This window comes from Cervus canadensis, chromosome 25 (genome assembly GCF_019320065.1).
Source record: "Cervus canadensis isolate Bull #8, Minnesota chromosome 25, ASM1932006v1, whole genome shotgun sequence".
Taxonomy (NCBI): Eukaryota; Metazoa; Chordata; class Mammalia; order Artiodactyla; family Cervidae; genus Cervus; species Cervus canadensis.
This window is the reverse complement of record NC_057410.1, coordinates 31,577,302-31,591,530: the sequence shown is the minus strand read 5'-3', so window position 1 is coordinate 31,591,530 and position 14,229 is coordinate 31,577,302. Positions and strand designations below refer to the sequence as shown.

The 14,229-nt window shown below is 39.0% G+C and overlaps 1 protein-coding gene across 6 annotated transcripts in view; it reads right to left on the bottom strand.

Moving 5' to 3' along the window:
* Positions 1-14,229, bottom strand: part of CEP83 (centrosomal protein 83) — a 136,220-nt gene that overhangs the window by 6,247 nt on the left and 115,744 nt on the right. The window contains exon 14 of one of the 6 annotated variants that reach the window (XM_043447432.1): positions 5,092-5,155. The exons of 4 other annotated variants lie outside the window; for them this stretch is intronic. In XM_043447432.1, coding sequence (XP_043303367.1) covers positions 5,114-5,155 — 42 coding nt within the window. In that variant the 3' untranslated portion in view covers positions 5,092-5,113. Of the gene's footprint in view, positions 1-5,091; positions 5,156-9,066; positions 12,953-14,229 lie in introns of those variants that run through there. One more of the 6 variants, XM_043447433.1, reaches the window with a different exon arrangement.

Genomic DNA, 14,229 nt, shown 5'->3' with positions numbered 1-14,229 from the left:
AGACACGAGTTTGATCCCTGGGTTGGAAGATTCCTGGAGTAAGAAATCGCAAACCACTCCAGTATTCTTGCCTGGAAAATTCCATGGACAGAGGAGCCTGGTGGGCTATCTAGTGCATGGAGTTTCAAAGAGTCTGACACAACTTAGCAACTAAGAACGCACACATGGAAAATAGTATGGAGATTCCTCAAAAAATTAAAAATAGAAATACCAGTAATTCCACTTCTGGATATTTATCTGAGAAAAACAAAAATACTAACTTGAAAAGGCATATGCACCCCATGTTCACTAAAGCATTATTTACAATAGCCAAGACATGGAAGCAAGTGTCCATCAATGGATAAATGGATAAAGAAAATGTGATACACACACATTAGAATATGATTCAGCCATAATAAGAAAATCTTGCCATTTGCAACAACATGGATGGATCTTGAGGACATTTTGCTAAGTATAATAAACTAGACTGAGAAAGAAAAACTACCAGGTAATCTCACTTATACGTGGAATCTTTAAAATAACATAAGCTCAAAGATATAGAGAACAGATGGGCAGTTGCCAAAGGCAGGGAGTGAGGGATGGGTGAAGCGGGTAAAGTAGATCAAAAGGTACAAACTTTCAGTTAAAAAATAAGTAAGTCCTATGGATGTAATATACAGCATGGTGATTATAGTTAATAACACTGCATTGCATATCTGAAAGCTGCTAAGAGATTTATCTTAAAAGTTCTCATCACAAGAAAAATGATTCTGTAGCTATGTATGGTGATGGATGTTAACTATTAACTAGATTTACTGTGGTAATAATTTTATTATACAAGTATCAAATTTTCTCTGTGGAAGGTTTTATTTTGTGTGTGTGTGTGTGTGTAATAAAGTTTTATTAAAGTATAAAGGAGATAGAGAAAGCTTCTGACATAGGCATCAGAAGGGGGCAAAAGAGTACCCCCTTGCTAGTGTTAGCAATGGAGTTATATACTCTCCAATGAATCCAAAGAATGTCTGGAGGTTGCAAAGACCTCACCAGACCCACTCCCATAATTTACATTTTAAGATAACAGAGTTGGCTAGAAGGTTTAATCCAAAGATTGTCCTCAGGCAGGATACATCCTTGTAAAGACCAGACCTACTCCCATAATTTATGTTTTAAAATAACAGAATTAGCCAGAGGGTTTAATCCAAAGACTGTCCTCAGGCAGGATACATTATTGTTATATAATCCTAAGGAATGTAGAGGAAAAAAAGTAAAAAAGTTTGTCCTTTCTTCCTCCTTGAATATCCCAGACCTCTCTCTCCTTGGGGACCCCTAGACTTCTTATCAACCTGCCTAGGAAATGACTCTCTCATTCCCCCCTTTTCTTTTAGGAGAATTATGTTGCCTAGGGAAAAGGGGCGTCGTTCTCATTCCATAACTGCTTCTGAGCTGACAAGGGGCGTTGTCCCTAAATTGGTGAGGCAACATATTCTCCTAATCCTCATAGTGAGGATGTCTGATCCAGGGGCTCCAAGTAATAGTTGGAGGAGGATGTGGCACTCATAAGGAGCTCGGACAACTATTTGTAAATTAAAAGCTTTTAGACGGTTAGAAAACCCATTATACAGTTACAGATGTAAGGCAAAATAGTCATTAAACCAAGTTAAAATCAAAATGAAAAGTCACATTATGTCCATAGTTACATCAGTCCATCTTAAGGTTGTTAGATGTCATCAGTTTAAGAAGAGGCATCACAAAAAAAAAAAAAAAAAGAAGAGGCATCACATGCGATTGTTGAAGATATTTGCAGACTTGGAGAAAGTCCTTTTCTTGAAGTGGAGATGTCCACCATGGGACGCCTTTCACTGATGAAGAGGGGAGTGCTTCACAGACCCAGCCGTTAGATTGTGGAATGCAGCATAGGAGTGAGCCCAGGACAGGAAGGCATTGTCTTGAGGATCAACGGCAGACTCAGGATTTCTGGAGTCAGCAGAAGTAGGCTCACATAGATTATCAGGCCCATCTTGTCCTGAAGGATCCCGGACAAGCCCCCAAGATGAAAGGTTGTTGCTGAACGATGAGACACGGGATTCTTGGCCTCCGGAGGAGATGAATTCAATCCGGGGCCAGAGACGAGGCTGGATCGCTCAGAGCTTTTGTGTAATAAAGTTTTATTAAAGTATAAAGGAGATAGAGAAAGCTTCTGACATAGGCATCAGAAGGGGGCAAAAGAGTACCCCCTCTATGGAAGGTTTTAAATTAAGGATTGCATTTCTCTTATAGATACGGGACTACTTAGATTTCCTAATTTTTGTATTAGTTTTATTGAGATGTTCAAGGAATTTGTTCACCCTAAACTGCATTATTAACAGTTGTTTTTATAATATTCTGTTTTAATATCTGTAAGATATATAGTGATATCCCCCTTTTCATTGGGATTGAACCCGGGTCTCCTGCACTGCAGGCAGATTCTTTACCTCCTGAGCTACCAGGGCCCATTATATTGTCCATTCGTGTTTATTTACTTACCTACCTATAAGGAGTCTGGGGAGAATCGATTTTTTCACCATCTTTTCAGACTGATCAGCCTTGTCAAGTTAAATTCTCTCTATTGCATATTTTCTCTTCATTGATTTCTGCTAAATCTACCCATAGAGTTCATAATTCAGTTAATTCAGTGTTTTTAGTTCTCAACTTGCCATTTAAAACAAAAAAATGTCTTCTAGTTTTCTGGCGCAATTCTCAAGCACTTACTTTGGAGCATACACAACATGGTACTTTAAAGTCTACGTCTGGTAACTCCATTTCCTGGATCCCCGTGGGGGTGTGCTTACACTGGTTGTTACTTCTCTTGATTTTCAGTGTTATTTCCTCATGCAGCTATTTTTAAACATTATTAACAGAAATCTGTTAAAATTGATGAACCCATATTGATACATTATTATTAACTGAGGTCCACAGTTTTCACTGTCATCCTTTGTGTTGCTCAGTTCTATGGTTCTATCACATGCATAATGTCATGTATCCACTACTGTGTGTGTGTGTTAATTGTTCAGTCATGTCCACTACTGTAGCATTGTACAAAAATAGTTTCACTGCCATAAAAATTCCCTGTGCTCTACCTATTTATCCCTACTCCCTAACCTCACAAACTCTGGCAACCATTGATTTTTTTTCTGTCTCCATAGTTTTGCCTTTTCTAGAATGACATGTATTTGAAATCACATAGTAAACAGTCTTTTCAGACCAGCTCTTTTCATTTAGTAATATGCATTTAAGGTTCCTCCATATCTCTGCATGGCTTAATAGCTCACTTCCTTTTTATCACTGAATAATATTCTTTTGTGTGGATATAGCAGCTTTTTTTAACCATGCACCTACTTAAGAACGTATTTCTTGCTTCCAAGTTTTGGCAATAATGAACACAGCTGCTCTCAGTTTGTGCACAGTGTCGTGCGTGTGTGTGTGTGAGAACCCAAGTCTTCAACTCGTTTGAATAAATACTTAGGAGCGTGACTGCTGGACTGTATGGCCAGACTGTTTCAGCTTTGTGAGAAACTGCCAAAGATTCTTCCGAAATGGCTGTATCATTTTACAATCCCACCAGTAATAAATGAAAGTTCCTATTGTTCCATATCCTTACCAGCAGTTGATACTGTCAGTGGTTTGGATTTTAGTCACTCCAATAAATGTGCAGTGATGTCTATGTTTATTTTTTATTTAGGGACAGATATTATCATTTAAAAACTGAGAAAGTAACTTGAAGCCTTACAATGTTAGTTTCCCTTAGAAAAGATTTATACTTGTTTCTGGCAGACAGCTAGGAACACTAACAAATAGGGGTTAATTTAAAATAGTTATAAGGACAGATTATCTGAAGCTGTGCTTCAATACCTGCAAGGACCAAGCTATTCTCAGTTCACTCTTAGGCCAAGGGTATATTCCTTCACAATGTCAACCCAAAGCACTAGTGGACTGAGACCTGAGACCATCTCTCTAGCAGATTCTGAACTCTGATTTTTGTTCCCCTATGAGGTTGTCAAAAGCTTTGCTTCACTTCTCAGCTCTCTCTTCTAGAACTGGTTGTTTCCTCTAAGGGAAAAGCAGCCAAATGTCGTGCTCATCTCTCTAGGTTTCCTATCTCTACAGGATCTTGGCCTCTTAATTCTTCACTGCCCTTCATGGGGATATTTTTAAAAATATTTTGTCTGCTTCTTCTAGTTCTCATGTGGAGAGCTGATCCACATATTTCCTAGTCTGTTACTATCAAAAGCATATGCTCCTTTTAGGTATTTTAGTTCAACTATCAGCAGACATTTTAAAGATGGAAATGCTTAATACTTCATTATTATATGATTATGTAAAACTTTAATCTTAAACGCTAGTTATATTTCTCCATTTTTACTGCTCATTTAAACTGTAGCAAAATACAACTTTTTTCACTTTCATGAAATCTTAACCAACTATGTATATTTATATGCACACACATATACAGAGTGCCCACTTAATTGGGCTCTATTTTAATCATAGTTAATACAAACTGTAGGGATTTCTGAGGGAACTCCAATCAATAAGGACAAAAACATGAGAAAAGGCTTTTTAGAAAGGGTAAGAATTGAATAAGAAGAATCTGTAATTCTATAAGAATGTGGATTCCCCTGAAGGTTCTCCTGCAGTGGACTGATGGGTAAAAGCATTGTTTTGAAAAGATTAATATGGCATCAATGTAAAAGATGGGCTCTGAAGTTTGCCTCTTAAGAGGCAAATCTGGAGATAAGCTTCTTGAAGATAGGAGTCATGACACTGTTATCCTCATCACTGTAAAAACAGCCATTTACTGAGGACTCTTCTTTGCCAGGAACTGAGTAAGAATGCTATAAAAGAGCTGCATGGCTGGTTGACTAGTAGACTCAATGAATGCCTTAGACCCTAACGTTAATTTCTTCATAGAACCCTCATTATCTTGACTCAAGTCTCCTTCTTCAAACTCACCTGGAGAAACTGACCTTAGTTAAATATGACTTTACTGACTGCACAGTTGGACCTATAGCAACTGAAATACAGCGGGCACACACACGTGTACTCACACATACACAAAATTATGCTGACTGGTCTTACCTTAAATTAACCAGCACTAACTTCAAATGGGGTTTCCCAGGTGGCTCAGTGGTAAAGAATCCATCTGCCAAGCAGGAGACATGGGTTCAATCCCTGAGTCAGGACAATCCCCTGGAGAAGAAAATAGCAACCTACTCCACTATTCTTGGCTGGGAAATCCAAAGGACAAGGAGTCTGGCGGGCTATAGTCCATGGGGTCCCAGAGAGTCAGACATGACTCAGTGACTAAACAGTGTCAAATGGACCCCAGAGCAGTACCTGGGATTTCTACTAATTCCCCTAATCCAATCACTCTCCCAAACTCATTCTTTCACAACTTCTTGTCTCTCCTCAAATCTGTTAGACCTCCACTCTTCACGGTCTGAGCTGGTGACCCAGATTCTTTTTCACATTGAGAAAATAGCAGTAATCAGTAGAGAATTTCCACACATTCCCATTATATCCATCAATTTATCAGGAATTTACAACTAAATATTTTGTCGTCTTTCCAGTTACAACAGAGACACCGTGTCCCAATCCCTTCCCCCTCTGAACTGAATCTAATGCCCTTCTGCCTACTAAAACACATTGTCCCTTCATTTGCCCTCTTTCTCCCGCATCATCAGTTTTTTCCCTGCAACGGAATCATCCTATAATTTCTTCTTAAAAGAAGCTTTTGCTCCCACAATCTGAGTCAGTTCTCTGTTCTTCACAACAAAAATCCTTGGACAAACTATGTTCTACTTCAATCAGACCTGCATACTTAATATTCCGCAGGAACAACTTTGGACAAAGCCATCAACAATGACTACAAGATTGTTGTTCAGTCGCTCAATTGTGTCTGACTTTTTGTGACCCCATGGACTGCAACACGCCAGGCTTCCTTGTCCTTCATCATCTCCTGGAGCTTGTTCAAACTCATGTTCCATTGAATCAGTGATGCCATCCAACCATCTCATCCTCTGTTGTCCCCTTCTCCTTCTGTCTTCTATCTTTTCCAGCATCAAGTGACCAAAGTATTGGTGCTTCAGCTTCAGCATCAACCCTTCCAATGAATATTCAGGGTTGATTTCCTTAAGGATGGACTAGTTTGATTTCCTTGCTGTCCAAGGGACTCTCAGATGTCTTCTCCTATCACAGTTGGAAAGCATCAATTCTTGGGTACTCAGCCTTCTTTATGGTCCAACTCTCACATCCATACATGACTACTGGAAAAACCATAGCTTTGACTAGATGGACCTTTTTTGGCAAAGTAATGTCTCTGCTTTTTAATATGCTGTCTAAGTTTGTCATAGGTTTTTCTTCCAAGGAGCAAGCATCTTTTCATTTCATGGCTGCAGTCACCATCCGCAGTGATTCTGGAGCTTAAGCAAATAAAAGTCTGTCACTATTACCATTTTTTCCCCATCTATTTGCCATGAAGTGATGGGACTGGAGGCCATGATCTTAGTTTTTTGAATGGTGAGTTTTAAGCCAGTTTTTTCACTCTCTTCTTTCACCTTCATCAAGAGGCTCTTTAGTTCCTCTTTGCTTTCTGCCATAAGGGTGGTGTCATCTGCATATCTGAGGTTATTGATATTTCTCCCAGTAATCCTGATTTCAGCTTGAGCTTTATCCAGTCCAGCATTGTGCATCATGTACTCTGCATATAAGTTAAATAAACAGGGTGATAAAATACAGCCGTGATGCACTCCTTTCCCAATTTTGAACCAGTCTGTTGTTCCATATTCAGTTCTAACTGTTGCTTCTGAACCTGCATACAGTTTTCTCAGGAGGCAGGTAAGGTGGTCTGGTATTCTGATCTCTTTCAGAATTTTCCAGTTGTTGTGATCCACACAGTCAAAGGCTTTAGTGTAGTCAATGAACCAGAAATAGATGTTTTCTGGAAGTCCCTTGGTTTTTCAATAATCCAACAGACGTTGGCAATTTGATCTCTCGTTCCTCTGCCTTTTCTAAATCCAGCTTGAACATCTGGAAGTTCTTGGTTCATGTACTGTTGAAGCCTAGCTTCAAGGATTTTGAGCATGATTGTGCTAGCGTGTGAGATGAGTACAATTGTGCAGTACTTTGAACATTCTTTGGCAATGCTCTTCTTTGGAACTAGAATGAAAACTGGCCTTTTCCAGTCCTGCAGGCACTGCTAAGTTTTCCGAATTTGCTGGCATACTGAGTGCAGCACGTTCACAGCATCCTCTTTTAGGATTTGAAATAGCTCAGCTGGAATTCCATCACCTCCACCAGCTTTGGGCTTCCCTGGTGGCTCAGACAGTAAAGAATCTGCCTGCAATGCAGGCGACCTGCGTTCGGTCCTTGCGCTGGGAAACACCCCTGGAGGAAGCCACAGCAAACCGCTTCCCTTGTAGCTCAAGTAGGTGAAGAATCTGCCTGCAGTGCAGAAGACCAGGCTTTGATCCCTGGGTTGGGAAGATTCCCTGGAAAAGGAAATGGCAACCCACTCCAGTATCCTTGCCTGGAAAATCTCATGAACAGAGGAGCCTGGTGGGCTGCAGTCCATGGGGTCGCAAAGAGTAGGACACGATTGAGCGACTAACACTTACACTTACTTCCTTATTCTTGCCTAGAGAATCCCCATGGACTGAGGAGCCCAGTGGGCTGCAGTCCATGGGAGTCACAAAGAGCTGGACATGACTGAGCAACTTAAGCACACCACCAGCTTTGCAGTGATGCTTCCTACAGCCCACCTGACTTCACACTCCAGGATGTATGGTTCTAGGTGACAGATCACACAGTCATGGTTATCCAGATTATTAAGATCTTTTTTTGTATCGTTCTTCTTTGTATTCTTGCCAACTCTTCTTAATATCTTCTGCTTCTGTTAGGTTCATACCATTTCTGTCCTTTACTGTGCCCATCTTTGCATGAAATGTTCCCTGGTGTCTCTCATTTTCTTAAAGAGATCTCTAGTCCTTCCCATTATATTGTTTTCCTCCAGTTTTCTTTTTAATACTCACATAGCCAAATAAATTGTCTTCATCTTACTATTTTATCATCTTACCATTGTGAAATAAAGTTCAAATTATGGGAAGACAAGAAAAATTTAAACATAAAAATTCTTCTCTGCCTTTGGCCTCCTCTCCTCTGTGTATCTGTCATTATGCATTGACCAAACCTCCCCCATCAGCAGGAATATCTGCTCAACCATAAATGGCAACATTCTCCTAGCATCAACAAGACAACTCCTTGAAAGTTAACATTCCCTCTTGATCTTGTAAGGGGTCATATGACCCATATAACAATGGTGCTTAATTCTGGATTGTGTAAACTGTCAACAATATGTCATTTAATGTACAACTCTTTGTCTCAAAAAAAAAAAAATAAACTGCATCTTGACTTCTAATGGGGGAAACAGCTCTCAAAACTTTCTGAGATGCTCTTTGGTTATAATCCTCAAATTTGTCTCAAATGAAATTTTACAATTCTTTCTTATATTGACTGATTAATTTTTCATTGACACTAAAGAGCCTCTTGAAGAAAGTGAAAGAGGAGTGAAAAAGTTGGCTTATAACTCAACATTTATAACTCAAAACTAAGATCATGGCATCCAGTCTCATCATTTCATGGCAAACAGATGGAGAAACAGTGGCAACAGTGACAGACTTTACCAACAAATCTCCATTATTTTACCAACAAAGGTCCATCTAGTCAAAGCTATGGTTTTTCCAGTAGTCATGTATGGATGTGAGAGCTGGACTATAAAGAAAGCTGAGTGCTGAAGAATTGATGCTTTTGAACTGTGGTGTTGGAGAAGACTCTTGAGAGTCCTCTGGACAGCAAGGAGCTCCAACTAGTCAATCCTAAAGGAAATCAACCCTGAATATTCATTGGAAGGACTGATGCTGAAGCACCAATACTTTGGTCACCTGATGCGAAGAACTGACTCACTGGAAAAGACCCTGATGCTGGGAAAGATTGAAGGTGGGAGAAGGGGACAACAGAGGATGAGATGATTGGATGGCATCACCAATGCAATGGACACGAGTGTAAGTAGGCTCCGGGAGTTGGTGATAGACAGAGAAGCCTGGTGTGCTGCAGTCCATGGGGTTGCAAAGAGTCGGACATGACTGAGTAACTGATCTGATCTGATCTGATGAATGTCATTTCACATGGCTAATTATTCTTGAAGCATTTTTCTTCATTTGGCATCCAATACTTCATTGGTTCTTTTCCTATCATACCGGCCACTCTGCCTTGACTTCCCAACTTCTAAAGTTTGGAATTCCTCAAAACTCAATCCTCAAATCTGTTCTTTTTGGTCTTCCTTCACTTTCTAGGTGACCTCATTAGTCCCATTGCTTTCAATACCATTTACACATTGGTGAGCCCCAAATCTTTATCTCCAGCCCAGTCCTATTCCTGGAAGTTCTGATTCATATATTCACCAGAATGCTTAATGTCTCCACTTGGAAGTCTAGTGGGCATCTCAAAGAGTTAATGTGTCCAAAGGGGGCATCTCTGTTTTACCCCTGAATCTGCCCCTTCCAAGGTCTTTCCCATGTCAGTAAACAGCGATTCTACTTTAACCAGGTACTCAAGCCCAACATGTCAGTCACCTTTGATATATCTCCTTAATACCCTATAACCACTGTAAGCTCCACGTTTAAAAACGTATCCAGAATCTTACCATCAGTCTACTACTAGTTCTCTACAGCTCTCATCTGGACTATGCAAAAGTGGTCTTTCTGAGTCCTCTTTACCCTGCTACACAACAGGCAGAAATTCTCTTAAAATATAATTCAGATTATACCATTTCTCAATTCAAAACTCTCTAGTGTGTTCCTATTATTCAGAATAAAACGCAAAAAAAAGCCCGACATGACCTAGCCTCCTCCTACTTCTCTCCATTCCAGCTAATCAGGTCTCCCTTCTTGTATTCCTTCAACATACCAAGTCAACTCCTGCCTCCACCTTTTACTTTCTATTCCCTCTGGAACAATTCTTCCCCTACAAACAAAAGATGACCTCTCCCTTCTTTCCTCCAGGTCTCTGCACAATGCTACTTATCAGAGCCTTCCCTGCTCACCTATATAAAACACCACCCTCTATCCCCACTAGTTTTCCTCTTAGCACACAGCTTCACCTGACATGTATTTGATTCTTTACTCCATGTCTCCCATCCACTACCATATAAGCTCCTTAGTACAGTCTTTATTTGTATATCTCTGCAAATAAAACAATACGTAGCATACAGCAGGTTCTCAATAAATATGTTGAGTAAACTGACTAAATGAACACAGAGGAACTGTGTAGAGAAGAGTCTGAGCTCAGATGTTAGCAATAGGAATAAAAAGAAATGAGGTGGGGAAAATGCGAGATATATTATAAAGGAAGAATTCACAGGCTCTAGTGACTGTATTGGGTAGAAGAGTGTCTCCATACTACTTACGTTTACTCAGAATGTGACTGTGATAGAAAAAGAAATGTATTTGGTCTGTTTCCTGGGTTACTGGCAGAGAGCTCCTAAAACTCATGGAATTTCTTGAGTGACAGAAGCATCTTTTGCTATTCATAATCAGCCCTTTTCAATTATATCTGAGTTAATACTAATGAGATAACTTAGGATGGGATCCCTAGATAGTCTTAAAATAGGACTAGTCACTAGAAAAACCAAGTGGTAAGAAGGTAGGAACTTTCAGCCCTACTCCCACCTCCCATTCTCAACTTCTGGGAGTCGGGATACCGGAGACTGACACCTATAAAACGCTTACCAAGGACCCCTGGAAAGCCGCCAGCACAGTGAGTGCACTCTTTGCCAGGAGGGTGGTACGCCTCACTGCTCCTATACCTTGCCCTATACATCTCTTTTATTTGGCTATTCCTGAGTCGTAGTATAATAAACCAGGAAATAGAAATAAAATGTTCATAGAACCTGGGCAGGGGTTTTATAGGGACCCCAATTTATAGTCATTGGTCACAGTGCAGATGACTGAGAACCTGGCAGTTGACATGGAGGCAGTCTTATGAGACTGAACCCTTTAATCTGTGGAATCTGATGTAGTGTCAGAATGTAACTGAATAGTTAGACACCCAGTTGGTGTCCAGAAAATTAGGTAATTGGTTCTTGGTGCTGGAAGGTCACTCCAGAGTGACCTTATTTGGAAAAAAGGGTAGAGATAAGATGAGAGTAGGCTCTGAATCCAATACTGACTTGTGTTCTTATAAAAAGGGAGCTATCTGGACACACAGCAAGACGCACAGAGAGAACACCATGTGAGCAGACCCTTACCCCAGAGCCCCTAGAGGGAGCATGGCCCTACTGACACCTTGGTTTTGGACTTCTAACTTTAGAACTATAACATTATACATTTCTGTTGCTTTAAGCCACATAATTTGTAGTAATTTGTTATAGCAACCCTAGGAAACTAATACAGGGATTGACTAGATGTGGGAAAAGGGAGCCCTCAGGCTGAACCACCGGTTTGAAGCATAAGTGATTGGAAGAATGGTGTTCCACTGAAAGAAATCAAAGCCCAGAGGGGAAAGTGGCTGTAAGAAATGGTTTTAATTTTGATTTTAGTCTGATACAATCACAGGACAATCAAATGGATGCCTTAGTGTTATAAACATTACAACACAAAAGAGTAAAAGACAAATCAAAAGAATATTGATGCAAGATTCAAAGCTAAAGTTTTCCTTTTACCACATTCTAGCCAAATTCAATGAACTCTTTTCAACAATTATGAGCGTTTATCTTTGATATCTTTCTTTCCTGTGGCTTATATGACAACATACTATAGCTTCTACGTCTATGACCATCTGATCATTCCTCTACTAAATCAGCTACTTTCTCAGACAACTTAGTTCATAGTCCTTTTATTCTTCAGCCATTCCTGAAATTTGAAGGGCCTAATTATACATTTCTATTCTGAACTACTGATCTTCATGCTTTATGTTCCATTATTTCTGGTTACCTACACAATATCTTCACTTAAGAGTCCAGGACTTGTCTACATGGATGCACTGTTATCAGTTTATATTGGACATGTGTTTAGTCAAATACATCTTCTCTTTGTACCCAACTGACACATGCTCTTTATTCCATTATGACAACTCCTCTTATATCCTCTCATAGCTAAAATACTTCCTATTTTCCTCTTTCTTATTTAGCACTGTAATAGTAATTTTTTTTCTTTTGGAATACTTTTAGGAGTCATCCTTCACCTTCATTCTATACTGCAAGCCCAAATTCCAGACCTCTTACATCATTTTAAGATTACTGTAATAGCCTTCTAACTAGGCTGCTTTCAAGCTTTCTTCTCTCTAGGAGAGTGGTTCTCAAACTTTAGTGTCCATACAGATCACATGGAAGTGACTAATAGATTCTTTAGGTATTGCATGTTATTTTATTTCTCCAGTTAGATTATATGGTCAACAAGGACAGGAATTAATCATGGCTTCTATGTTCTGCTCAGTGTATAACATAATGCCAGGCCACAAAACATATTCAATAAATATTTTACAACTTTAAGACTACAGTTCATTTCTTTTTCTAAACCATTCATAACCTCTAACCAAGAATTATTTCAAAGACATATACCTTAGAATAAAAGTCACAAGTTAATTCAAGTGCCTCAAAAGGAAAAGCACAAATCATTGTCCTCATGCCAAGAGATTGCTCTTCATACTCACACTTCAAGAATGTGTGAGGAAAACATACAGAGAAGTCATCAATTACAGAAGGGCATTCCAACTTAAGATACCTGGTCAAGCTTTTCCAAACAAATCAACACAACAAAATATCATTACACATTAACATTACATCTTCATGTAATGTCACTTACCAGAAATGACATAAGCTTTGTGCTTAAAGAGGTTGGAGTTGTAAACAAATACAGTCAGATGGCAGTGAGCCATCTCACCTAGCCTGTGGGAAAAAAGATCAAGCTGCTACTCCCCAGTTATAAGAACCTTTCACAGGATTATGATTTCTGCTCTAGAGTTAATACATATTTGACCTGTTTTAAGTCTTACCATGTAAGAAAGTTGTGACTTTTGTCATCTAAAGAAATTTTAAAAGTCTGCTGCAATTTTATGAATCTTATAGCCAAAATTTTCATACAGAAACATTAATTTGAATGGGAAAAGGGTCTGAGTTAAAGAAATTAATTTTATAGTGACTGTTTTGCCACAGGAAGTAAGACTTATGTGCATTATGGCTACAATGAAGAGAAGAGCAGTAGAGTATCTGGAATCAAAGAAAGGGAGAAATGAAAAGAGTAACAACGCAGAAAAAACACAGAATTAAGAATAGAAAGATGCAGATTTCAGTCATGGCATTCTTAACTAGTCAAGTGATCTTGGCTACCTACCACTTCAGTTTCCTAATCTGCAAAAATCTATCTGAATACTAAGATCCTCCAGCCCTAAAATTACATATACTTAAATACTTTTTTGACAGTATTCCCATGTCACATTTATTGTCTGTTTTTTCACTGTAACTAAGGTACAGTTGTAAGCCTACAGGGTAGTGTTCCACGTAATGGGACAGCTCTGGGTCATAATTATTTACTGAATTAACAACTTTGTACAACTTAAAATCATAATCCACAGATTAGATTTTTAAAAGTAAAATAGGTATTTACTATATTCATACCCATCATTTGGCAGTTATTTCAGTAGGAAAAACATTCATCCTAGGTCAATACTGATCAAAGGTTATTTTGCAAGTTTCTTAAAATACCACCTTCTCCCCTCTTTCGGGTATACCTATGATTAGCTTATAATCTGTCTCACCACTGGATGTCACTTTTGCTCCAAAGGAAGTCAACCCAACCTAACCTCAATAATTAGAATCTGATCTCTAAGATACTTATCTCTAAAGCCTCAACATGAAAGTTTTTCTGTGAAAGATAAAATCAGCCCTTGTAATTTCTAATGATTTCCAGCTAAAATCTGGCTTCAGATGCTTTTAGGCTTCAAACAATACAAGGAGGCGTAAGTAGGATTTCTGAGATCATCCCAAGCCATGAAATAACTTCACTAAAACCCCATCAATACCCATACACTGCTCAGTACTTACATGGACAGAAGGAAAGAGAAAGAGAAGTGATAGATTCAGGGGAAAAAACAATGAAACAACATAAGTATTTATATTCATACCAGTATAAAACACTGGTATTCCTATATAGTTAAGTACTGTTT